The following is a 27,996-nucleotide window of genomic DNA, read 5'->3' as shown; positions in this document are numbered from 1 at the left end:
TGCAATTCACATTTAAGTGCTTGGTAGAGGGTTCATCGAACCACAATCATACTATCTCTCTACCAATCCACTCCCGAACAGCGCGCGGGAAAAACGAACACGGAAACCTTTCTGTTCGAGCTCTGATTTTTCTTATTTTATTTTGATGATTATTCCTACCTATGTAGGTTGGGCTCAACAAAATATTTTCGCATTCGGAAGAGAAAGTTGGTGACTGAAATTTCGTAAATAGATCTCGCCGCGACAAAAAACATCTTTGCTTTAATAACTTCCATCCCAACTCGCGTATCATATTTGCCACACTCTCTCCGCTATTACGTGATAATACTAAACGAGCTGCCCTTTTTTGCACCCTTTCGATGTCCTCCGTCAATCCCACCTGGTAAGGATCCCACACGGCGCAGCAATATTCTAACAGAGGACGAAGACGTGTAGTGTAAGCTGTCTCTTTAGTGGACTTGTTGCATCTTCTAAGTGTACTGCCAATGAAACGCAACTTTTGGCTCGCCTTCGTCACAATATTATCTATGTGGTCTTTCCAACTGAAGTTGCTCGTAATTTTAACACCCAGGCACTTAGTTGAATTGACAGCCTTGAGAATTGTACTATTTATCCAGTAATCGAATTCCAACGGATTTCTTTTGGAACTCATGTGGATCACCTCACACTTTTCGTTATTTAGCGTCAACTGCCACCTGCCACACCATACAGCAATCTTTTCGAAATCGCTTTGCAACTGATACTGGTTTTCGGATAACCTTACTAGAGTTTTTTTATATTTTGACGACTATGTGGAGAGGCACCTTGGAAGACACGGCTGCAACAAGGGAGTTAGCCACGATGTTTTCATTTTATTATGAATTCTATTGTGCCTGGTGCATGTTCCATTTTAGTGAGTTTTAACAGGTTCTTTTACTTTTTATTATTCTGCTGATGGAAGCTTGACTTCCGAAACGCGTCAATCTTAGTGTTTTGCACTATAAACAAGCGGTCGAGCCGATACATTTTTTAACACTGCGGTTACCTTTTAATGGAGGTCGGTGCACTCGGCCCTCGACTTGGCTGCGTCGGCTCTACTGAATGGTGCCAACATTACCAGACATTTGGCGGTGACATTTTCGAAGCGAAGCGGCGCGCGCGAGCCGCGAATAGCCACTGCGGTCGATCTATATCGGTGCGGCCTGCCGGGGACTTGAACCGCGGCCCCGCGCCGCGCTATTCCGGGAGTTTATAGCGTGCGGCGCTGGCCGTCTGCCCGGCGCGGGGTGTGAACCCGGGCTATTCGCGCGCGCGCCGCGCCCGGAATAGCAGCGGCCGGCCGCTATTCCCGGCCCCGGCGGCCGGCGGGTCTTCCTGTTTGGCGGCAGCCGCTGCCCGGGTCGGGGCCCAAGGGCGGCCGCGCGGGTAGCCGCGGCAGCCACGGCCGCCTTGGCAGCGGGCGGGCCGCGGCCGTGCAGCGCCGCACCAGAGTGAGTCACGCGCGCAGACTGCAGCAACTCGCATTCCGCGGTAAATGCCAATATACACCGCGCAACACAACCACAGCACCACTTCTTACGAAACCCCGTACGAGGCTACTTCCCTATGTTAAAAATATGGTTGTTATTCTGATTCATTACAACATTTCCGGAAAGCTCTTGACACCGTTCCTCACAAGCGACTTCTAATCAAGCTGCGGGCCTATGGGGTATCGTCTCAGTTGTGCGACTGGATTCGTGATTTCCTGTCAGGAAGGTCGCAGTTCGTAGTAATAGACGGCAAATCGTCGAGTAAAACTGAAGTGATATCTGGTGTTCCCCAGGGAAGCGTCCTGGGACCACTGCTGCTCCTGATCTATATAAATGACCTGGGTGACAATCTGAGCAGTTCTCTTAGGTTGTTCAAGATGATGCTGTAATTTACCGTCTAGTAAGGTCATCCGAAGACCAGTATCAGTTGCAAAGCGATTTAGAAAGGATTCCTGTATGGTCTGCCACTTAACGCTAAATAACGAAAAGTGTCAGGTGATCCACATGAGTTCCAAAAGAAATCCGTTGGAATTCGATTACTCAATAAATAGTACAATTCTCGAGGCTGTCAATTCAACTAAGTACCTGGGTGTTAAAATTACGAACTTCAGTTGGAAAGACCACATAGATAATATTGTGCCGAAGGCGAGCCAAAGGTTGCGTTTCATTGGCAGTAGACTTAGAAGATGCAACAAGTCCACTAAAGAGACAGCTTACACTACACTCGTTTTCCTCTGTTAGAATATTGCTGCACGGTGTGGGATCCATACCAGGTGGGTTTGACGGACGACATCGAAAGGGTGCAAAAAAGGGCAGCTCGTTTTGTATTATCACGTAATAGGGGAGAGAGTGTGGCAGATATGATATGCGAGTTGGGATGGAACTTATTAAAGCAAAGACGTTTTTCGTCGCCGTGAGACAGGCTTGTAGCCTCTCCCCAATGTTATTCAATCGGTATATTGAGCAAGCAGTAAAGGAAACAAAAGAAAAATTCGGAGTAGGTATTAAAATCCATGGAGAAGAAATAAAAACTTTGAGGTTCGCCGATGACATTGTAATTCTGTCAGAGACAGCAAAGGACTTGGAAGAGCAGTTGAACGGAATGGAGAGTGTCTTGAAAGGAGGATATAAGATGAACATCAACAAAAGCAAAACGAGGATAATGGAATGTAGTCGAATTAAGTCGGGTGATGCTGAGGGAATTAGATTAGGAAATGAGACACTTAAAGTAGTAAAGGAGTTTTGCTATTTAGGGAGTAAAATAACTGATGATGGTCGAAGTAGAGAGGATATAAAGGGGGAAATTTGTTAACATCGAGTATAGATTTAAGTGTCAGGAAGTCGTTTCTGGAAGTATTTTTATGGAGTATAGCCATGTATGGAAGTGAAACGTGGACGATAAATAGTTTGGACAAGAAGAGAATAGAAGCTTTCGAAATGTGGTGCTACAGAAGAATGCTGAAGATTAGATGGGTAGGTCACATAACTAATGAGGAGGTATTGAATAGAATTGGAGAGAAGAGGAGTTTGTGGCACAACTTGACTACAAGAAGGGACCGGTCGGTAGGACATGTTTTGGGGCATCAAGGGATCACAAATTGCATTGGAGGGCTGGGTGGAGGGTAAAAATCGTAGAGGGAGACCAAGAGATGAATACACTAAGCAGATTCAGAAGAATGTAGGTTGCGGTAGGTACTGAGAGATGAAGAAGCTTGCACAGGATAGAGTATCATGGAGAGCTGCATCAAACCAGTCTCAGGACTGAAGACCACCACAACAACAATAGACACAGGGTGACACACGGAAGACGGACGGTTTTTAATGAAATAATACTCAGCCAATTGTAAAATTAAGGCATGTTTATTTACACAAAATCAAAGCTCATTATTTGCCATTTCAGTTAACAAAGTTATTTGTGAAAAATAATGTCGTCAAGGTGATGTCCATCATTTCGAATGCAGGACTTCACGTCTCTTCTCAGAATGCTCCATCACACGGACTAAAATCTCTGCAGGGATGGCAGCAATTTCTTGAATTATTGCATTGTTCAACTCGTGCAAATTTCTCGGTTTGTGGTTATAGACACAGTTCTTAAGGTACTCCCCACAGAAAAAAGTCACATACTGACAAGTCGAGAGACCTGGGAGGCCAAGAACACTGCCAAAACGTGAGATGATCCGGCCACGAAACGTGCGTCTAAAAACTGTCATTGAAGTGTTTGCAGTGTGCGATGTTGCCCCATCCTGCTGGAGCCGAACGCGTTTTAAAGCGATTCGTCGTCTCCTTAGTTCTGGTTTCAAGAGTGTTTCAAGCACACAAATGTTACGAACCGAATTAACAGTAACTGTGGCCCCGTTCTCTTAAAAAAAAAAAAAGTCCAATAATGCCAACAGAGCCAAGAGCACACCAGTCTGTTACTTTTTCTGAGTGTAGAGGACGCCGGTGGATAAGGGTGGATGCTCTGGAGCCCAGTAACGTAGGTTTTGCTTGTTCACGGTCCCGTTTAAGTGAAAATGAGCTTCATCGCTCATCAATAAAATTTCTTTTTCATTCGATCCCAAAATCACTTGCATTCTGCAAGGAAAGTCTTCTCGTACAGCAAAATCAGTTTCCTTAAGTTGTTGGACAATGAGCATTTTGTAGGGATGGAATTTTAATTCTTTGTGCAAAATTCGTCTAACCGATTCACGATTGATTCGTAACTCACTAGCATGACGTCTAGCCGACCGTCCTGGGCATCTGACTGCCGCTTGCCTCACCCTTTCATCATTTTCTGGTGTCGTTACTCTGCGTCTCGGCCCAGGATGCTTTTCTTGTCCAGTATGTTTCCAGTTGATCTGAAGTTTTCCACCCATCTGAGGATTGTGTTACGGCTCGGAACAGCCCCATGTCGACCGACATTAAACCGCGTACGGAACAATCGCTGCATAGCAATAATAGACTCACCACTTTTCACGAAACTGCCATAGACAAACGTTGCAAGTCACACTGCTCCATAGTGAGTAAGTAAATGAAATGGCGTCTGGTGTGGATCACAACTATCCCCACCACAACCACCTCCCACCACCGCGCCCTCAGTACTACGCAGTTCAAAACCGTCCGTCTCCCGCGTGACAACCGGTTTATCCTTTAGGAACAATATTTTCATTTCTCCACATAATTTCCATCCCTCTCAACTGCCTTACGCCGTCTTGGAACCAGCGCCTGTATACCCGCACGGTAAAATTCTGGACCAACCTCTTGGAGCCACTGTTTGGCAGCGTGCACGAGGGAGTCATCATCTTCAAACCTTGTTCCACGAAGAGAGTCTTTCAGTTTCCCAAAAAGATGATAGTCACGTGAAGCCAGGTCAGGACTGTAAGGCGGGTGTTTCAGTGTTGTCCATCCGAGTTGTGTGATCGCTTCCATTGTTTTTTGACTGACATGTGGCCGTGCACTGTCGTGCAACAGCAAAACATCCTGCTTTTGCCGATGTGGTCGAACACGATTCAGTCGAGTTTGAAGTTGCTTCAGTGTCGTCACATAGGCAACAGAATTTATGGTGGTTCCACTTGGCACAATGTCCACAAGCAAGAGTCCTTCGGAATCGAAAAACTCTCTAGCCATAACTTTTCTAGCAAAAGCTGTGGTTTTGAATTTTTTTTCTTGGGTGAATTTGCATAATGCCACTCCATTGATTGCCTCTTCGTCTCTAGTGAAAATGATCCAGCCATTTTTCATCACCTGCCACAATTCTTCCAAGAAATTCATCTCCACCATTCTCGTACTGTTCCAAAAGTTCTCTGCAACCCGTTTTTTCTTGTTTCTTTGTGAGCGACTGCCAACATCCTGGGAACCCACCTGGCACAAACCTTTTTTTTTTTTTTAACGACAACTCTTTCAGTATTCTGCAAACATTTCCTTCCCCTATCCCAACGTAGCGTGACAATTCGTTCACTGTGATGCGTCTGTCAGCAGTCACCAATTTGTTAACTCTCTGCACATTGTCTGGAGTGTGTGCAGTATGAGGCCTGCCGCTGCGAGGACAATCCTCGATATTGCCGTGCCCGCTTTCATCACGTAACCTGCTTGCCCACCGACTAATTGTACTGCGATCGACAGCAGCGTCTCCATACACCTTTTTCAACCTCTTCTGGATGTTTCCCACTGTCTCGTTTTCACAACACAGGAATTCTACGACAGCACGTTGCTTCTGACGAACGTCAAGTGTAGCAGCCACCTTGAAGACATGCTGTGACGGCGCCACTCACGAGAACAGGTTGAACTAAGTTTGAAAACAAACGGGAAGGATGTATTACACACTTGAAAACTTTCACACATGCAGAATGAAAACTGTATTTTTACAAAAATAGAGTGCATTTCTTTCGGAGTGATCCTCGTATCTGTTATTTTTATGTAATTAAAGCTTAAAAATCATTAAACCGCAAGATCTGGTCACGTGATCGAAAATGCTCTGTTATTGGCTGATGCTCTGGTGACGTCACAGACTAGGAGTAAGATGAAGCGATACGTGTGTTATAGGAGCGTTATCCGAAGTTACTAGGATATCACGTATTTTTTCTGCAAACAGCAATTACAACTTTTAAGCAACAATAGACAGGAATTTTGTGAACGCTGATAGTGGAAGCCTTGCGACAGTTGACGCGTTTTTGCTGCACCCATTCAGGGCAGCAATATGTGCGATGACGGACATTCTGCTCCGGGCAACGTCATTAAACTCGCTCAAAACTAAGGAACTGTAAAACTTTTCCAAATCGGCCCCTATATTATAACTAGATTGTCGAGTCATGAGCTACAACCCAAAGCACAACAAACTTAGTCTTAACCAAACTTACTGCTGATTTCCTGTGAAGAAGGAACTCAGCAGACACTCTTTATCCAGTATGTGTTCGGCCGGCGCCGTCACAGAAGCCCAGCGTGTTCGGTCAGAGGGTTAGGTGCCCTCTGTTGTAATAATTTAAAAAAAACTGAGTGAAATCAATGATGAACTTGAATGGATGTCATGGGATGTCCACCACGAACAAATGCAACGAGCCATAACGAACAAAAAGAAATTAAAAAAAAAAAGTGGCGCAACGGGGAGCGCAACCGACTGCAAACTAAGACGTCACATGTTCGAATCCCGTAAGGTACACATATTTTTAAAAAGTTTTACACGAAAGACGAAAATAGCGTTAGCAAGAAATGATGGTAGCAGTTGTTTCGATTGATTTAGCTCCACGTTAGTCTGAGAAACGGACAACAGAGGATAAATGCGTTTACTTTGCGAAGAAACAATTCAGTGTTTTGGAAAGCATTGCTCGTAGTGAAGATATCACCATACGCCCAAAGTACAACGAGGTGTAATATCGTACGGAGAGATATGAAACGTATACATCATGCAGGTGGGACAAACGAGAGCGGCCAGGCGCTGTGACCGAGCGGTTCTAGGTGCGTCAGTCCGGAACCGCTCAGCAGGTTCGAATCCTGCCTCGGGCACGGAAGCGTGTGATGTCCTTAGGTTAGTTTGGTTTACGTAGTTCTAAGTTCTACGGGACTAATGACCTCAGCAGTTAAATCCCATAGTGCTCAGACCCATTTTTTTTTTTTTTTTTTGAAATGTGGAAAACGTGCGAAACAGACCGTGTCCTTGGTGTCTACGAAACTTGTGCCTTCCTTCTTGGCTATTGCCGGCTGTAGGGCTGTCGTGACATACTATGGCGACTCCCGCACCTTCTCAGGTTGTGTCCGTTCAGAGTGTCGCCGACGTAGACAACAGGTTCAGACGCCGATCGCAGCCGTCGCCCTTCCCCCCCATCTCACGCGTGCAGCAGTGCTGAATCACTCGGTACCGCTCTCGACCCCTCGCGACGACGGGATGGACGTTTCGCCTGTCTCTCCTACACTGCTGCAGGAGCCAATACAAATGAACGATGACCGTCAGCACCCACAAGCTGTCTGTCCCCGCACCATGCTTGTTGATCACGGAGCAGTACCGCGCTCGCTTTTCTGCCATCTAGCCACCCGCCATACGATAGCCGCTATCCAACAGCACGTTAGGAAGCAGCGGTCGCGGAGAAAACGGAAGAGACAACGCCGTGCGCCTTCTAAAGAGTGCGTCCACCGGATGCCTGCGCAGGGTGGCCGGCGCGCTGTCCTCTGACGCCCCGACACGTGACGGTGCGACGTGCTCCCCGCCTCCACGTACAGTCAGCGCAGCGCCCACCCCCAGACACAGACCTTTCCCCGCCTTCGCCGGCTGCAGTTGCCTCCCCTCCCCTGTCTGATGGTAGCTGTGGGCACACCTCTGATAGTGCTCCACTGAACCGGCCCGGTGACACGTGTGTCTCCCAGGAGGGCGACATTCTGGAAGTGTACAGAGCGAGGGTAGAGTCGGTTCTCTGCCCGTCACAGTTGTCCGCCCTTCCACAGAGGCCGAACTTCACCCGCGTTTGAGTCGTCCCGGCGATGGCACCTTTCCAGACTTACCGCACGGCTACGGTCGATGTCAACACCATTCGTGTGCGCCGCAAACCGGCTTTACTCCGTGACATGCTGTATGCAAAGGACGTTATCGCTCTCCTTCAGGAGGTTCGCGTTGCAGCTTTGCGTGCTCCCCGTGGTTTACAGCACATGTCTCTCATCCTTCCCCTACTCGTAGTGGGTTGGAGACCCTCTCATGTGACGCTATCCTCGTTGATGTCGGAGATGTGGCCTCACGTTTAGTGGCGTCACGATCTACATCTACATCTACATCTACATCTACATTTATACTCCGCAAGCCACCCAACGGTGTGCGGCGGAGGGCACTTTACGTGCCACTGTCATCACCTCCCTTTCCTGTTCCAGTTGCGTATGGTTCGCGGGAAGAACGACTGTCTGAAAGCCTCCGTGCGCACTCGAATCTCTCTAATTTTACATTCGTGATCTCCTCGGGAGGTATAAGTAGGGGGAAGCAATATATTCGATACCTCATCCAGAAACGCACCCTCTCGAAACCTGGCGAGCAAGCTACACCGCGATGCAGAGCGCCTCTCTTGCAGAGTCTGCCACTTGAGTTTGCTAAACATCTCCGTAACGCTATCACGGTTACCGAATAACCCTGTGACGAGACGCGCCGCTCTTCTTTGGATCTTCTCTATCTCCTCCGTCATCCCTATCTGGTACGGATCCCACACTGATAATAATACTCAAGCATAGGTCGCACGAGTGTTTTGTAAGCCTTTGTTGATGGACTACATTTTCTAAGGACTCTCCCAATCAATCTCAACCTGACACCCACCTTACCAACAATTAATTTTATATTATCATTCCACTTCAAATCGTTGCATAGGCATACTCCCAGATAGTTTACAGAAGTAACTGCTACCAGTGTTTGTTCCGCTATCATATAATCATACAATAAAGGATCCTTCTTTCTATGTATTCGCAATACGTTACATTTGCCTATGTTAAGCGTCAGTTGCCACTCCCTGCATCAAGTGGCTATGCGTTGCAGATCTTCCTGCATTTCGCTACAATTTTCTAATGCTGCAACTTCTCTGTATACTACAGCATCATCCGCGAACAGCCGCATGGAAACTCCGACACTACCTACTAGGTCATTTATATACACTGCTGGCCACCGTAAATGCAACACCAAGAACGATAAGAGGTAGCACAACAAAATTTATTTTGTAGATAACATGTTGACCAAGTATCAAATGACTAAGTTTACAGACGTCTGTGACATGTGGTTCCTGCCAGAATCAGTAGCCAGAGTAGCCGCCATTGTTGGAGATCACCGCTGCCACACGTCTCGGCATTGAGTCAAAGAGACGTTGGATGTGTTCCTGGGGTACAGCAGCCCAAGCAGCTTCCACACGTTGCCAAAGATCATCTGGTGTGGCAGCTGGGGATGTAATCTGGGTCACTCGTTGAGCAACCATGGACCACATGTTTTCTACCGGCGAAAGATCCGGAGAGCAAGCCGGCCAGGGAAGCACTTCAATTTGGTTATTGACGAAGAACCTCTGGACAATGCGTGCCACGTGTGGTCGCGCATTATCCTGTTGAAATATGGCTGTGGCCGAGCCCTGAAGGTAAGGAAGGACAACTGGCTCCAGCACCTCGGATATGTAGCGCCGGCTATTTAAAGTACCGGCAATGCGTACTAGACACGTGCAAGAGTAATATCCAATACCGCCCCATACCATAATACCCAGTGCAAGACCAGTGTGGCGGTGCATAATGCAGCTGTCCAGCATCCTCTCTCCACGGTGTCTCCACACTCGAATCCGACCATCGTGGTGCTGCAGACAGAAGCGTGCCTCGTCAGTAAAGACAATGTCATTCCATTCTGCCGTCCACATCCGTCTGTCATCACACCATTGGCGACGGAGACGTCTGTGGTTCTGCGTCAATGGTAGACGAAGCAATGGACGTCTTGCGGACAGACCACTCTGCTGTAAACGCCGTCGAATGGTACGCGCAGACACTGGATGATGCGTTACAGACGCAATGTGCTGTGCTATGGTTCGGGATGTCACTGAGCGATCCGTCACTGTCATGCGCACAATTTGCCTATCAGCACGTGCAGTGGTGCACCGAGGTGAATGCGATCGACCACGTCGGTCCATCGTACCCTCCTGCATCCAACGGTCACATATCCGCATTACAGTTGTTTGGTTTCGTCCAACACGACTAGCGATTTCTCTGTATGATAATCCACAATCTTGGTAAGCCACTATCCTTCCTCTGTCGAACTCGGATACTTGATCAAACGATGTTCCCTGTTGTCTACGAGGCATAACTGATCGTCTTGTGAAACAACCACAAGGTAAACACACGTGCCGAACGTACACTCGTCGAAATCGCCAAGCCTTAAATGGCGCTATGAGTTGGCGCCACAGGCGCGCGTGATGTGCGTCTGCGCTGAAATTCTAATCAGTTGCATATCTCATCGCTGCAAACCCATGGTGTAAATTTCACTCGATTCGGATGCTTCCTTCAGGGTGTTGCATTTACGGTGGCCAGCAGTGTATATTGTGAAAAGCAGTGGTCCCATAACAGTCCCCTGCGGCACGCCAGAGGTTACTTTAACGTCTGTAGACGTCTCTGCATTGAGAACAACGTGCTGTGTTCTGTTTGCTCTTGAATCCAGCCACGGAGGTGGTCTGATATTCCGTAGGCTCTTACTTTGTTTATCAGGCGCCTGTGCGGAACTGTATCGAACGCCTTCCGGAAGTCAAGGAAAATGGCATCTACCTGGGAACATGTGTCTAATATTTTCTGGGTCTCATGAACAAATAAAGCGAGTTGGGTCTCACACGATCGCTGTTTCCGGAATCCATGTTGATTGCTACAGAGTAGATGCTGGGTTTCCAGAAATGACATGATACGCGAGCAAAAAACATGTTCTAAAATTCTATAACAGATCGATGTCTGAGATATAGGCCTATAGTTTTGCGCATCTGCTCGACGACCCTTCTCGAAAACTGGGACTACCTGTGCTCTTTTGCAATCATTTGGACCCTTCCGTTCCTCTAGAGATTTGCGGTACACGGCTGTTAGAAGGGGGGGGGGGGGGGCAAGTTCTTTCGCGTACTCTGTGTAGAAACGAATTGGTATCCCGTCGCCCGCATCTCGTGGTCGTGCGGTAGCGCTCTCGCTTCCGACGCCCGGGTTCCCGGGTTCGATTCCCGGCGGGGTCAGGGATTTTCTCTCTCGTGATGGCTGGGTGTTGTGTGCTGTCGTTAGGTTAGTTAGGTTTAAGTAGTTCTAAATTCTAGGGGACTGATGACCATAGATGTTAAGTCCCATAGTGCTCAGAGTCATTTTTTTGGTATCCCGTCAGGTCCAGTAGACTTTCCTCTGTTGAGTGATTCCAGTTGCTTTTCTATTCCTTGGACACTTATTTCGATGTCAGCCATTTTTTCGTTTGCGCGAGGATTTAGAGAAGGAACTGGAGTGCGGTCTTCCTCTGTGAAACAGATTTGGAAAAAGGTGTTTAGTATTTCAGCTTTACGCGTGTCATCCTCTGTTTCAATGCCATTATCATCCCAGAGTGTCTGGATATGCTGTTTCGAGCCACTTACTGATTTAACGTAAGACCAGAACTTCCTAGGATTTTCTGTCAAGTCGGTACATAGAATATTACTTTCGAATCCTCTGAACGCTTCACGCATAGCCCTCCTTACGCTAACTTTGATATCGTTTAGCTTCTGTTTGTCTGAGAGGTTTTGGCTGCGTTTAAACTTGCAGTGAAGCTCTCTTTGCTTTCGCAGTAGTTTCCTAACTTTGTTGTTGAACCACGGTGGGTTTTTCCCGTCCCTCACAGTTTTACTCGGCTCGTACCTGTCGAAAAGCCATTTTACGATTGCCTTGAACTTTTTCCATAAACACCTGACATTGTCAGTGTCGGAACAGAAATTATCGTTTTGATCTGTTAGGTAGTCTGAAATCTGCCTCCTATTACTCTTGCTAAACAGATAAACCTGCCTCCCTTTTTTTATATTCCTATTTACTTCCATATTCAGGGATGCAGCAACGGCCTTATGATCACTGAGTGCCTGTTCTGCGCTTACAGAGTCGAAAAGTTCGGGTCTGACGATCGTCAGTGTCTCTGCGCCATCTGGTTCGGGTCGCCGCCGCGAACGTTCCACCTTCTCCTCACAGACAGCCACGCCTCTTTTCCTGGGTAACCAGGATGCATTAGTCATCGGAGGCGATTTCAACCGCACACAGGCTCCCAAAGACCCATTACCATATTACTCTCCGTGCGCGGCGCTGTCAACAATTCTCCAGCACCTCAACCTAGTGGATTCTTGGGAGCATGTTCATGGGGATCGTCCGCATATTACGGATTTCACTAGCCATTCTTCCAGCCGCCCCGATCGTGTTTACATCTGCCGCGATATTGTCAGCGGGGTGCAGGCCGCTGAGGTCTGGCCCGTTGCGTTCTCTGACCGTGACGCATATACACTGCTGGCCAAGAAGAAATGCAGATGATAAACGGGTATTCATTGCAGAAACATATTATACTACAAGTGACATGTGATTACATTTTCACGAAATTTGATGCATAGATCCTGAGAAATCAGTACCCAGAACAGCCACCTCTGGCCGTAATAACGTTCTTGATACGCCTGGCCATTGAGTCAAACAGAGCTTGGATGGCGAGTACAGGTACATCTGCCCATGCGGCCTCAACACGATACCACAGTTCATCAAGACTAGTGACTGGCGTATTGTGACGAGCCAGTTGCTCGGCCACCATTGACCAGACGTTTTCAGTTGGTGGGAGATCTGGAGAATGTGCTGGCTACGGCAGTTTTCTGTATCCAGAAAGGCCCGTACAGGACCTGCAACATGCGGTCGTGCATTATCCTGCTGAAATGTAGGGTCTCGCAGGGATCGAATGAATGATAGAGCCACGGGTCGTAACACATCTGAAATGTAACGTCCACTGTTCAAAGTGTCGTCAATGCGAACAAGCGGTGACCGAGACGTGTAACCAATGACAACCCATACTATGAGGCCGGGTGATACGCCGGTATGACGATGAAGAATACACGCTTCCAATGTGCGTTCACCGCGATGTCCATAAACACGGATGCGACCATCACGATGCTGTAAACTGACGCTGGATTCATCCGAAAAAATTGCCATTCGTGCACCGAGGTTCGTCGTCGAGTACACCATCGCAGGCGCTCCTGTCTGTGATGCAGCGTCAAGGGTAACCGCAGCCATGGTCTCCGAGCTGATAATCCATGCTGCTGCAAACGTCGTCGAACTGTTCGTGCAGATGTTTGTTGTCTTGCAAACGTCCTCATCTGTTGACTCAGGGATCGAGACGTGGCTGCACGATCCGTTACAGCCATGCGGATAAGATGCCTGTCATCTCGACTGCTAGTGATACGAGGCCGTTGGGATCCAGCGCGGCGTTCCGTATTACCTTCCTGAACCCACCGATTGCATATTCTGCTAACAGTCATTGGATCTCGACCAACGTGAACAGCAATGTCGCGATACGATAAACCGCAATCGCGATAGGCTATAATCCGACCTTTATCAAAGTCGGAAACGTGATGGTACGCATTCCTCCTCCTTACACGAGGCATCACAACAACGTTTCACCAGGCAACGCCGGTCAACTTCTGTTTGTGTATGAGAAGTCGGTTGGAAACTTTCCTCGTGTCAGCACGTTGTAGGTGTCGCCACCGGCGCCAACCTTCTGTGAATGCTCTGAAAAGTTAATCATTTGCATAGCATCTTCTTCCCGTCGGTTAAATTTCGCGTCTGTAGCACGTCATCTTCGTGGTGTAGCGATTTTAATGGCCAGTAGTGTATCTGGGCCATCAGTCTCTGCCTCCAAAGGATGTGGCGGGGCTGTGGACCACGGGAACTCACCACGATCCACCTTGCCTCACCCGACTGCCCGGAGTTCATCGAGACCACGTGGACAGCTTATTTCCGACGGCGTGATGCCTATGAGTCTGTCCTGTCTCGGCGGTGTGCTGTGCAAAGCCTGCCCCCCGCAAGGCCTTGAAGGAAGGTACTGGCGTGGCGGCGGCGAACTCAGGAATTCCATTTCACCATTCTCCGGGAATGTACTATGGTCCCGTATTTACCAGAGCGCCAGGCGATGGTGAATCGTCCCAAAGCACAGCTCACATCTCTCTCTCGCCGCCACCTTGAAGGAGCTACGGTCAGGGCGCGCACACACGATGGGTTAGCTCAGGAGCGTCCTTCTACCTACCACGCCTTAGCTGAAGGACGCCACCGTCGGACGATTTTAATTACTGTTCTTAACGACCGATGATGGGCGGCGTTTTGATACCCAAGGACATACAGGGTAAGGCCTCCATTTTATGCTGTACTATGAAGAACGTCACCACCCTGACAACATTATGGCGGTCTCCAGACTCTCCTTTGGCTCGGGTCCCGTGGATACGACGATGGATCTGCTTGCTAACGTTGCAGTGGACGAAGTCCACGATGCTGTCCAGGCGGGTTCTACGAACAGTCCGCCCTGCCCTGACGGCCTCGCACTGAAGTTTTACCGGACACCTCGTCCCCTTCTGTCGCCAGTGTGAACGCAGATCGGTCACATTTTTACGCCACCTTTTCGTGCCAGTCCCAGACGGTTTCCTCGACGGTTTCCTCATTCCAATCCACAAGCCTCGTACTACCTCACGTATATGCAATTACAGCCCCTTGATGGTAGTCAGCAGACACACAAATATCATTCGATTAAGCTTATCCACAGCGTATATCTTAGAACCCTGACTGTTAATCGAATGATCAGAGAGAATGAAGAAATACTAGGCCCTAAAAAATGAACAACGCACAAAGAAATCATTGATCCAGCGTACCCCAAAGAGGCTGAAACAAAAGAAGAAGAAGAGGAATCTACATTAATTAGTCAATATACTATGACCACTGCCCACTGCGAGATGGAATGACACCTGATGGCGTTTCAGAACTTGACGCAGTAAGGAAAATACACGTAAAAAAAAAGAAAAATACGACACATTGCGAAGGAATTATTCGAATATGACGGAAACCGTGTAGATGTGATGTACATACACTACTGTGCTCCACCACAAAGATGACTTGCTACAGACGCGAAATTTAACCGACAGGAAGAAGATGCTGTGATATGCAAATGATTAGCTTTTCAGAGGATTCACAGAAGGTTGGCGCCGGTGGCCACACCTACAACGTGCTGACATGAGGAAAGTTTCCAATCGATTTCTCATACACTAACAGCAGTTGACCTGCGTTGCCTGGTGAAACGTTGTTGCGAAGCCTCGTGCAAGGAGGAGAAATGCGTACCATCATCTTTCCGACTTTGATAAAGGTCGGATTGTAGCCTATCGCGATTGCGGTTTATCGTATCGCGACATTGCTGCTCGCGTTAGTCGAGATCCAATGACTGTTAGCAGAATATGGAATCGGTGGGTTCAGAAGGGTAACACGGAACGCCGTGCCCGATCCCAGCGGCCCCGTATCACTAGCAGTCGAGATGACAGGCATCTTATCCGCATGGCTGTAACGGATCGTGCAGCCGCGTCTCGATCCCTGAGTCAACAGATGAGGACGTTTGCAAGACAACAACCATCTGCACTAACAGTTCAACGACGTTTGCAGCAGCATGGACTATCAGCTCGGAGACCACGGCTGCGGTTACCCTTGACGCTGCATCACAGACAGGAGCGCCTGCGATGGTGTACTCAACGACGAACCTGGGTGCACGAATGGCAATACGTCATTTTTTCTGATGAATCCAGCTTCTGTTTACAGCATCATGATGGTCGCATCCGTGTTTATCGACATCGCGGTGAACGCACATTGGAAGCGTGTATTTGTCATCGTCATAACATCGTCATTAACATCAGTCCCCTAGAATTTAGAACTACTTAAACCTAACTAACCGAAGGACATCACACACATCCGTGCCCGAGGCAGGATTCGAATCTGCGACCGTAGCAGTCGCACAGCTCCGGACTGAAGCGTCTAGAACCGCTCGGGCACACCAGCCGGTTGCCTGTTTCCATTTTGATCGCCAGTTGCTACATCACTTCACACTTTTACACAATCTGTATTCATTTATATTGTGGCAGCGAAATTGCCAGCATCCAGTATGTGATTTACAACTGTTGCTTGAGATCTTTACCTGGCTGTTGGCCGCGCGGGTTAAACGGGCGGCTCGGTACGTTGTCTCCTGCAATCAAACTTCTTTGCGAGGTGCCAATAACATCCGCACTGCCCTCCGTCGCTATCAGAACTTAACAGCTCTTGCTCACGCTCGTCGAATGCCTGTAATTTCGACAGCCCTTAACCAGGCTTGCGATCGGCCTGATCAGGACCACGTGGAAGGGATGCTCCGCGCTACGGAGTACCCTGATGTTACCGTCGACGTCGTAACGCGTCTCCTGGTAATTTCCAAGAATGATTGCCTATCGGGGTCGCTGGGTCCAAACGATGCATATCGAAGGTGCGATTGTGAATCGATCATGCGACTCTGGTGGCGGACGTTATGATCAATTATTTGTGATTGTCATTTTTATCTGTTCTCCGTTGTTCCGTTGGTTGCTCTAAATTACATACGTCCAGGAATTATTAGTGAGTCGCTACAGCAACCCAGACGATTTAAGTCGGTAGTGAGTGGGAAGTCTGGAGTTCTTGACGTTTGTTCAAATGGTTCAAACGGCTCTAAGCACTATGGGACTTAACATCCGAGGTCATCAGCCCCCTAGACTTAGAAGTACTTAAATCTAACTAACGTAAGGACATCACACACATCCATGCCCGAGGCAGCATCCGATAGTGCCAATGAGACTGACGTCTTGCTGCGCCCTCCTCCTAGCGACGCAGGTATAGCGCAGCTGACGCTGCTTGCTGTGAGAACTGCTTAGACTAACATTCTGTCGGTACGAAAATTCATACTCTCTACGAAGGGAGAAGGCAGGTCGTGATCCTACGCAGTTGCAACCCAGCTTCTTCATCAGTAGTTCCGAGTGCCGTCGCTGTCCTAAGGGAACTTCCTCGGCTTGGGTGGCTGCGGGTGCGGTTCTCGCCCATACACAGCATGCGTTCTCCCCCCTGCTCCACTGTCTTTCCTTCCTCATTCGCAGCTGTTGCTCTTCGAAAACGAGGCGCTGCTATTCCAGCGAGGTGGTAAAGTTAAGTCACGTTTTTCCCAGCAACGGGTACAGGTATCGAGCCGACATTTATGTCAAATACTAAGGTCTAAGGTCTCTCGGCGGTAGAAATGTGGGGCGGACAAGTGTTCAGTGGGCAGGGCATTTATAAATGGCCATTTGCCTGGGAATTTGCTCCAAACAATTTTAGAAGCCCAAAATCTTGCCATTTATCAAAAAAAAGTACTTTATAAACTTTTTACTGCTGGAATGTATAATTTATCAATTAAAAAAAGGAATGTCACGATACCCCCTATATTAAAAGCTAGTAAATATTTACGCTCAAACCTACGTATGTCATTCATTGCCTTTTTTACTAAGAGCGAAAGGAAAGGAGAAGCATGGTTTTTTGGTACCACACACATACACACACACACACACACAGCTGTGTGGTGATAGCCAGTAAAAAAATTATCCTCAGTTCATCGCTTTATGATGTAACTAACTTTATAATGCGTCTGAAATCTCTCAATATTATTGAAGAAATGTTGTTGTTGTTGTGGTCTTCAGTCCTGAGACTGGTTTGATGCAGCTCTCCATGCTACTCTATCGTGTACAAGCTTCTTCATCTTTCGGTACCTACTGCAACCTACATGCTTTTGAATCTGTTTAGTGTATTCATCTCTTGGTCTCCCTCTACGACTTTTACCCTCCACGCTACCTTTCAATGCTAAATTTGTGATCCCTTGATGCCTCAAAATATATCCTACCAACCGGTCCCTTCTTCTTGTCAAGTTGTGTCACAAACTCCTCCCCAATTCTATTCAATACTTCATCATTAGTTATGTGATCTACCCATCTAATCTTCAGCATTCTTCTGTAGCACCACATTTCGAAAGCTTCTTTTCTCTTCTTGTCCAAACTATTTATCGCCCATGTTTCACTTCCATACATGGCTACACTCCATACAAATACTTTCAGAAACGACTTCCTGACACTTAAATCTATACTCGATGTTAACAACTTTTTCTTCTTCAGAAACGCCTTCCTTGCCGTCGCCAGTCTACATTTTATATCCTCTCTACTTCGACCATCATCAGTTATTTTGCTCCCCAAATAGCAAAACTCCTTTACTACATTAAGTGTCTCATTTCCTAATCTAATTCCCTCAGCATCACCTGACTTAATTCGACTACATTCCATTATCCTCGTTTTGCTTTTGTTGATGTTCATCTTGTATCCTCCTTTCAAGACACTATCTATTCCGTTCAATTGCTCTTCCAAGTCCTTTGCTGTCTCTGACAGAATTACAATGTCATCGACGAACCTCAAAGTTTTTATTTCTTCTCCACGAATTTTAACACCTACTCCGAATTTTTCTTTTGTTTCCTTCACTGCTTGCTCAATATACATATTAAATAAGATCGGGGAGAGGCAACAACCCTGTCTCACTCCCTTCCCAACCACTGCTTCCCTTTCAGGACCCTCGACTCTTATAACTGCCATCTGGTTTCTGTACAAATCGAAAATAGCCTTTCGCTCTCTGTATTTTACCCCTGCCACCTTCAGAATTTAAAAGAGAGTATTCCAGTTAACATCGTCAAACGCTTTCTCTAAGTCTACAAATGCTAGAAACGTAGGTTTGCCTTTTCTTAATCTTTCTTCTAACAAGGGAACCTCCCCATCGCACCCCCCTCAGATTTAGTTATAAGTTGGCACAGTGGATAGGCTTTGAAAAACTGATCACAGATCAATCGAGAAAACAGGAAGAAGTTGTGTGGAACTACGAAAAAATAAGCAAAATATACAAACTGAGTAGTCCATGCGCATTATAGGCAACATCAAGAAAGGTATGAGCTCAGGAGCGCCGTGGTCCCGTGGTTAGCGTAAGCAGCTACGGAACGAGAGGTCCTTGGTTCAAGTTGTCCCTCGAGTGGAGAGTTTACTTCTTTTATTTTAGCTAAGTTATGATCTTTCCGTTCACTGTAATAAGTTTAGTGTCTGTGTTTTGCGACCGCACCGCAAAACCGTGCGATTAGTAGACGAAAGGACGTGCCTCTCCAATGGGAACCGAAAACATTTGATCGCAAGGTCATAGGTCAACCGATTCCTCCAAAGGTAAACATGTCTGTTATATTCTATACGACACTGGTGACGGCATGTGCGTCACATGACAGGAATATGTTGTCGACCCACCTAACTTGTACACTTGGCGAATGAATAAAAAGATTCTTCTACTTTGCCCGATTTAAGATTTCTTGTGGATGTGATAATCACTCCCAAAAAAGTGATGAAAACATAAGAGTTTGTCAGATAATAATTGTCTGAAAATAAAAAATTTTCACTCAAGGGAAGACGCGAACCAAAGACATCTCGTTCCGCAGCTGCTAACGCTAACCACGGGACAACGGCGCTCCTGAGCTCAGACTGTCCTTCATGTTGCATATCTTACCACGGACTACTCAGTTTGTATATTTTGCTTATATTTTCGTAGTTCCACACCACTTCTTCCTGTTTTCTCGATTGATCTGTGTTCAGTTTTGCAAGGCCTATCCACTGTGCCAACTTATAACTAAATCTGAGGGGGGTGCGATGGGGAGGTTCCCTTGTAAGATAAGTCGTAAGGTTAGTATTGCCCCACGTGTTCCAGCATTTCTACGGAATCCAAACTGATCTTCCCCGAGGTTGGCTTCTACCAGTGTTTCCATTCGTCTGTAAACAATTCGCGTTAGTATTTTGCAGCTGTGACTTATGAAACTGATAGTTCGGTAATTTTCACATCTGTCAAATTATATTCTTCTTGAAGTCTGAGGGTATTTCGCCTGTCTCATACATCTTGCTCACCAGACGGTAGAGTTTTGTCAGGACTGGCTCTCCCAAGGTTGTCAGTAGTTCTAACGGAATGTTGTCTACTCCCGGGGCATTGCTTCGACTCAGGTCTTTCAGTGCTCTGTCAAACTCTTCATGCAATATCATATCTCCCATTTCATCTTCATCTACATCCTTTTCCATTTCCATAATATTGTCCTCAAGTACATCGCCCTTGTATAGACCCTCTATATATTCCTTCCACCTTTCTTCTTTCCTTTCTTTGCTTAGAACTGGGTTTCCATCTGAGCTCTTGATATTCATACCTTTTCTCCAAAGGTCTCTTTAATTTTCCTGTAGGCAGTATTTATCTTACCCCTAGTGAGATAAGCTTCTACATCCTTACATTTGTCCTCTAAGCATCCCTGCTTAGCCATTTTGCACTTCCTGTCGATCTCATTTTTGAGACGTTTGTATTCCTTTTTGCCTGCTTCATTTACAGCATTTTTATATTTTCTCCTTTCATCAGTTAGATTCAATATTTCTTCTGTTACCTAAGGAGTTTTACTAGCCCTTGTCTTTTTACCTACTTGATCCTGTGCTGCCTTGACTACTTCATCCCTCAAAGTTACTCATTCTTCTTCTGTATTTCTTTCCCCCATTCCTGTCAATTGTTCCCTTATGCTCTCCCTGAAACTCTGGACAACCTCTGGTTTAGTCAGTTTATCCAGGTCCCATCTCCTTAAATTCCCACCTCTTTGCAGTTTCTTCCGTTTTAATCTACAGTTCATAACCAATAGATTGTGGTCAGAGTCCACATCTGCCCCTGGAAATGTCTTAGAATTTAAAACCTGGTACCTAAATCTCTGTCTTACCATTATATAATCTATCTGAAACCTGTCAGTATCTCCAGGCTTCTTCCATGTATACAGCCTTCATTTATGATTCTTGAACCAAGTGTTAGCTATGATTAAGTCGTGCTCTGTGCAAAATTCTACCAGGCGGGTTCCTCTTTCATTTCTTGCCCGCAATCCATATTCACCTACTACGTTTCCTTCTCTCCCTTGGCACAGTGGATAAGCCTTGAAAAACTGAACACAGATCAATCGAGAAAACAGGAAGAAATTGTATGGAACTATGAAAAAAACAAACAAAATATACAAACTGGGTAGTCCATGCGCAAGATAGGCAACATCAAGGATAATCTAAGCTCAGGAGTGCCGTGTTCCATTGGTTAGCGTGAACAGCTGTGGAACGAGAGGTCCTTGGTTCAAATCTTCCCTCGAGTGGAAAATTTACTTTCTTTATTTTCGCAAAGTTATGATCTGACCGTTCGTTCATTGACGTCTCTGTTCGCTGTAATAAGTTTAGTGTCTGTGCGATTAGTAGACGAAAGGACGTGCCTCTCCCATGGGAACCGAAAACATTTGATCGCAAGGTCATAGGTCAACCGATTCCTCCACAGGAAAACACGTCTGATATATTCTATACGACACTGGTGACGGCATGTGCGTCACATGACAGGAATATGTTGTCGACCCTCCTAACTTGTACACTTGGCGAATGGGTACAAAGATTCTTCTACTTTGCCCGATTTAGGATTTCTTGTGGATGTGATAATCACTCCCAAAAAAGTGATGGAAACATAAGAGTTTGTCACATAAACTGCAACAAATGAATGCAACAGTTTCAGAGTCGCACAGTTTTCCCTGTGCTCTGTCAAAACATATGTTTTTAACGTTTTCAAATTTTGCCATGTGTAGAACATCAGTATAAACGGATTGAGTGCCAAATAGGAGGAACAAAGTTAGAACAGGTGGACGGTTTCAAGTACTTAGAATGCATATTCTCACAGGATGGCAACATAGTGAAAGAACTGGAAGCGAGGTGTAGCAAAGCTAATGCAGTGAGCGCTCAGCTACGATCTACTCTCTTCTGCAAGAAGGAAGTCAGTACCAAGACTAAGTTATCTGTGCACCGTTCAATCTTTCGACCAACTTTGTTGTATGGGAGCGAAAGCTGGGTGGATTCAGGTTACCTTATCAATAAGGTTGAGGTTACGGATATGAAAGTAGCTAGGATGATTGCAGGTACTAGTAGATGGGAACAATGGCAGGAAGGTGTCCACAATGAAGAAATCAAAGAAAAACTGGGAATGAATTCTATAGATGTAGCAGTCAGGGCGAACAGGCTTAGATGGTGGGGTCATGTTACACGCATGGGAGAAGCAAGGTTACCCAAGAGACTCATGGATTCAGCAGTAGAGGGTAAGAGGAGTCGGGGCAGACCGAGGAGAAGGTACCTGGATTCGGTTAAGAATGATTTTGAAGTAATAGGTTTAACATCAGAAGAGGCACCCATGTTAGCACTGAATAGGGGATCATGGAGGAACTGTATAAGGGGGGCTATGCTCCAGACTGAACGCTGAAAGGCATAATCAGTCTTAAATGATGATAATGATGATGATGATAGAACATCAAATCCTGCATATATCCAAGCAAATCTGAACATGTCCTGGAATTCTGAATAGCGAAGTTGATTATGTGTGAGTGCGTCAACTTTGATAATTGTCTGAAAATAAAAAAATAAACTTTTCACTCGAAGGAAGACTTGAACCAAGGACCTCTCGTTCCACAGCTGTTCACGCTAACCAGTGAAACACGGCACTCCTGAGCTTAGATTATTCTTGATGTTGCCTTTCTTGCGCATGGACTACTCAGTTAGTATATTTTGCTTATTTTTTTCATAGTTCCACACAACTTCTTCCTGTTTTCTCGATTGATATGTGTTCAGTTTTTCAAGGCCTATCCACTGTGCCAACTTATAACTAAATGTGAAGGGGGCGCGATTGGGAGGTTCCCTTGTTAGAACTATTTTAACCTAACTACCTAAGGACATTACACATATACATGCCCGAGGCAGGATTCGAACCTGCGACTGTAGCAGTCGCGCGGTTTCGGACTGAAGCGCCTACAACCGCTCGGCCACCGCGGCCGGCTTAATATTAAGTATCAACCGTCGTAGGTTGATGAACAAAGGGATAGTGTCGTGTAAGCGAGAGATCTACGGACGCCAGTTGTATAATACTGGCTCTTGTTATGGCTGCCCACGAGATTGCATTCCTCCCTATTTACGTTGGTAAGGGAACCTGAAGGTGTTGTAAATGAACACCGAAAGCGGTTGCGTAAATGGATTAAACGAAAAAGTGACGTTTGTTGGTGATTTAATTTTTATTTCATATTCAACTGACGGTTCGACGGTATTCAAACCTGTCAACACGTGCTTTCCCTGGAACTGGAAGTATCCCGTTCTTCTTGAAGTCTGAGGGTATTTCACCTGCCCCACAAATCTTGACACCATGTGGAATACTTTTGTTACGACTGACTTCCCGAAGGATCTCAGTAATGCTGAGAGAATCTAGTCTACTTCAGGGGCCTTGTTTCCACACATGTCTTTGAACGCTATGTCAAATTATTCTCGGATTATCATATCCCCCGTCCTGTCTGCGCCTACTTCCCCCAGGTTTGTTTTCCTTACATAAACACCATTTACATCTTCCTTCCACCTTCCATCTTCCTCTTCCTTACATAGAACTGGTTTTCCATCTGAGCTCTTGATGTTCACGCAGTAGCTCCCCTTTCCTCCAAAGGTCTCTTTAATTATCCAATAGGTGGGATCTATGTTTCCGCTAGTCAGGCATATTTCTATAGCCTTGCATTTGTCCCATAGCCATTTCTGCTTGGTCATTTTGCGTTTTTTGTCAATCTCATTTTCACCATTTCCTTCCGCTAGCTTCAGGCCAGCATTTTTGTATTTTCTGCTTTCACCAATCAAATTCAATATCTTCTGTGTTACCCACGGATTTCTACTTGGCCTATTCATTTTACCTATGTAATCCTCTGCCGCCACAATTACATCATCTCTCGAAGCTACCCATTCGCTTTCTATTGTATTGCTTTCCGCTGTTTCAGCCGAAGATTGGCTAATGGTCCCTCTGAAACTTTCAACAACCTCTGGTTCTCTCAACTTATCCAGGGCCCATCTCCTTTAATTCGTACCTATTTGTAATTTCTTCAGTTTTGATTTGCAGTTCAACATCGATAAATTACGGTCAGAGTCCACATCTGCTCCTGAAAGTGTCTTGCACTTTAAAACCTGATTTTGAAGTATCTATCCTGCCATTATACATGTAGTATTAAACCTCCCAGTGTTCCCATCTCTTTTCTACGTGTACAGTCATTTTTTATGAATCTTAAACCGTGGTTTAAGAATGAATAAATTATGCTTTGTGCTATATTCTACCACATTGCTTCTTCTTTCATTCCTTTTCCCAAGTCCATTTCTCCTAGTATTTTTCCCGCTCTTCCTTTCTCTCTGCCGACTATCGAATTCCAGTCACCAATCACAATTAAATTTTCGTATTCTTTAACTTTCTGAATAGCCAGCTAAATCTTATCGTACATTCTTTCACTATCTTCTTCATCTACATAGTTTTCATATAAACCTGTTCTACTGTTGTTCACGTTGGCTACGGTAACGCAATCGTTATGTTTGTCGTAGTAGCTTACCCCCGCCCCCCTGACTGTCTCGAGTCATGGCTTTCAGGATATGTGAGAAAATTGCGAGTTGGATTTTACACGATCGATGTTTTCGTAATGCATGCTGGTTGGCATAGGGGAGGCCATCCTTTTGGAGATACCTCTTTACATCTAAATTCACAACACGTTCTAGAATTATAGAACAGATGACCAACCATAGAGCACGGTTTTTTGTTGTATGTATTATGGCTGAAAAATTGGCATAATCAGTCGCAAATTCCGTTTAAATTCTTATAGTGATTGCATAGCATTTTGAGAATTTTAGACACCGACACTAATATCTCTTTCACTCTTCTTTGCAATGGTACGAGAATTAAACCGAGCCATTACTCCTGAGTTTATCTTTGTAAGGGACGTTTGTAAGGTTTTGCTCTGTTACTCTCAGTTTCACTCCCTGTCTCGACTGAGAGTGTTGATGTAATGCCACAGATCTAGACGCACATGTAAGAGAACACGATACATTAGTCTACTAAACGCCACAGTATATTTCAGATTCTATAAGCACGTAAATGTGTAAGAACACGTTTGCTTCTCTAGTTACGTTAATTATTATGCAACATGCTATATGAAAATTTTCTTAATATATCTTCATATAGCTCCGTAAAATGAAGTTTATAATTGTTTGTCACATAACTTAATTTCGTCCAAGTTTATGATACATACTGGACTTGCCCTCAAATGAAAGTGACAGACTGCATGCTCCAGACGGCCAAGCGTGTACAAAAATTAGCATTTTTGGCGAGCGAGGCGTAAGCCATTTATGTTGACGTAGGCTCCACACAGCGGACAGAGAACAGAACGATAGTGCTAAAGGCATGGGTTCGAGACGCTACGCGAAATCTTTAACTTTTATTTCCAGTTTCTACGTTACTTTGTAAACAAGCCGAGATAATGACAAGAAGAAGGGACAAGCCGATAGTGAAGTGTTTCCGAACCTCTTCTTATGTATTTGGAGCTGAGCCAGAACATTCACAGTTGATCTGTCACCCGACGTATCGCGTGTTAATTTACCTTTAATGTAACTCGGTCGCCTTTAATTATCTCCTTTATGTGGAGATCCTGCAAAGTAGCATCTACGAAGACCCGTGCTTAGTAAGGAAAAACGATATCTGTTCTAATTACGAAATGCGTCAGTATTTCATCATTGACTATCTTGTGTTTCTTTCAGTAGGTGTACAGATGGCAGTTACTTCGTAACTTGTAGCAGATACAACTTAATTCAAACATGACATCCGACTCGAAGGCTGACAAGAATTAAGTGCCATTTCACTTTATAGCTTCCTTTATGCATTGCTGTATGCATCTTTGGAGAGGGTGTCTGCTCTTTCACAGTCAAGACACCGCCAATCCGCGACGTCAGAACATAAACGCCCCCGCCCACAGCAGCAACCTTTCCACCTCAGAGGAGCACTTGCAACCTACGTCCCTGCCGATTACTCGAACCGCACACCTCGCCATTCAACTCTGCACAAACGTGAAACAAAACCACCGCGCACATTACCTGTTTCGTGACTTATTGCCTACGATCATCTTTCCCTGTCACAAACAGGGCGTGGAAAATGTCGCTTGCCTCAACGGCATGTAACATTGCACTAGGACATCTGTTAAGAGTCGGGGAATAACTTCCGTAGTACTAGAGGGAGCTGTAGAGGATATAAACTGTAGAGGAGCACATCCAGCAGCTTGCAAGTGCTACTCTGAGATGGAAAGGTTGGCACAGGAGAGAATTTCGTGGCGGCCGCAGCAAACCAGTCAGAAGTCTGATGACTCGAATAAATTAAAACATTATTTCAGGTGATTAAACCTTAAGTGTATGAGAACAACTTTCTTTTGGTAATTGACTCGTGGAAAGTACAAGCAAACCCACACGTATACGACAAGATTTTTCAAATGAAGAATAATTCCCATCTTGCAGTGTTGGAGTAACTCCCATCCCCCCCGCCCTCAAATGCACACTGCTAATGCAACCCTACGATGTCTGTTTTTATCGTCAGCTAAATGCTTTGACGACAAAGCTTCAAAACTACTCTTATCTTGTCGAGAGAAAGAAAAAGAAATCACATTCCCAGGAGACTGCATGAAAATCCATTTCATTCTAATCACAAAGTCTCCTCGACAATATTAGGTGAAATTATGCCTCACACGTGGTTTACTGACAAACGGTGCGACGGGAGAGAATCTTTTACGACTGTCAACCAAATCTGTTTTTATTAGAACATTTAAAACATCCATGAGACTGAAAAATGCGACGTCTACAACGCGTGCAAGATGCCACAGAAATTGTTGCTTGCACAGCTTTTACAATGAATATTACCGTATCACGTACAAATCATTAACCTTGAAATTTATCTGTAATCCCAATTTTTCCTTTGCATATTGTAACACCTCGGTTCAGTTTACAGTGATAAAAGCTATAGAAAGAATAATTTAAAATTAAGAACAGAATTTTTAGAGGGGAAAATAGTGTAGAATCAGAGCTCGGTATTGCAGATCAAAATTATAGTATATCAGCAAGTAGTTTAACGTCTAAGTACAGCAAAGCCACGGAAGCTCCGTCATGGAGAAGGCAGTGACGTTACACTCTTGTGATGAAAAACCTATAAAAAGGCCTGATCGTCATTATTGCGACCTTTTTTCCTTGATTGTTTCGTTAAAGGGCGGGGAACCCGTGTCAGTCAGCGAGACATTAATTAGATTGGACGTTATCGTGTTAAGATTCACGATAAACTGTTAGAATATTACGGAGATTAAAAGTGATGTAGTGTGCGATCTCTGACTGTTGGTAGCAACAGAGTATTAAGGGGATTGTAGGACTTTACGTACATATAGACGACAGAAACTCAAATTATCTGCTGATACGAGTGAATTCAGAGGTAACGGTATTCAGATATTAACGTGTGGACTTTTGAAAGTGTCGTGTGCCGTTAGTTGCGAATCGGCATTTGCGGACTATTTAGATTCCTCCAGGCTAGGAACCTTTTAAATAGACCATCATCCATCACCATCTTAATTCTTGAATATAGAGTGAAAGTGAAATACAAGAGTGTTGTACTTATTTCATTTACCTAGTACGAATCAGTGTAGGTTTTACGGAACCAAAGCTATTGAGCAGTAAGTTAGCACCATCTAGCGGAAAGCATTGGCATTATCTAACACGCTAAGTGAACGTTTACGTGTTCTACGGATTGCTTAATATGAACTTTTGTGACTCTTTGATGTTCCCACTCCCTCCGAAAGGTGGCACAGGCTGTCTTAATCATAAAAGGGGAGAGTTTTAGCCGGGCAAATTACTAAACAAAAGCGATATTTACAAGACTCGCAGTAATAGCAAAACACAAGGCCCGCACCTCATCGGAGAGTCGTCGCTGTCACGCCGAGAAGTAAAGCCGGGAAACCTACCGACGATACGTATCTACGAGCAGACGTCGGCGTGGAGTACCTAAAAATGGAACCACAAGAGAGTTGGGGATGCTTCAA

General features: G+C 45.6%; 1 protein-coding gene across 1 annotated transcript in view; it reads right to left on the bottom strand.

The window, feature by feature from the left end:
• The window catches only part of LOC124717221 (YLP motif-containing protein 1-like), a 288,410-nt gene extending 284,189 nt beyond the window's left edge, over nucleotides 1-4,221 (bottom strand). The window contains exons 1-2 of the mRNA XM_047244009.1: nucleotides 4,216-4,221; nucleotides 1,249-1,487 (exon numbers count right to left, since the gene is read on the bottom strand). Coding sequence (XP_047099965.1) covers nucleotides 1,249-1,487; nucleotides 4,216-4,221 — 245 coding nt within the window. The remainder of the gene's footprint in view (nucleotides 1-1,248; nucleotides 1,488-4,215) is intronic.
• Between the last annotated feature and the right edge of the window lie 23,775 nt (nucleotides 4,222-27,996).

The sequence above is a fragment of the Schistocerca piceifrons genome, chromosome 9, assembly GCF_021461385.2.
Source record: "Schistocerca piceifrons isolate TAMUIC-IGC-003096 chromosome 9, iqSchPice1.1, whole genome shotgun sequence".
Classification (NCBI taxonomy): Eukaryota; Metazoa; Arthropoda; class Insecta; order Orthoptera; family Acrididae; genus Schistocerca; species Schistocerca piceifrons.
Note: the sequence above shows the minus strand (reverse complement) of the source record. Positions and strands in the feature narration are given on the sequence as shown.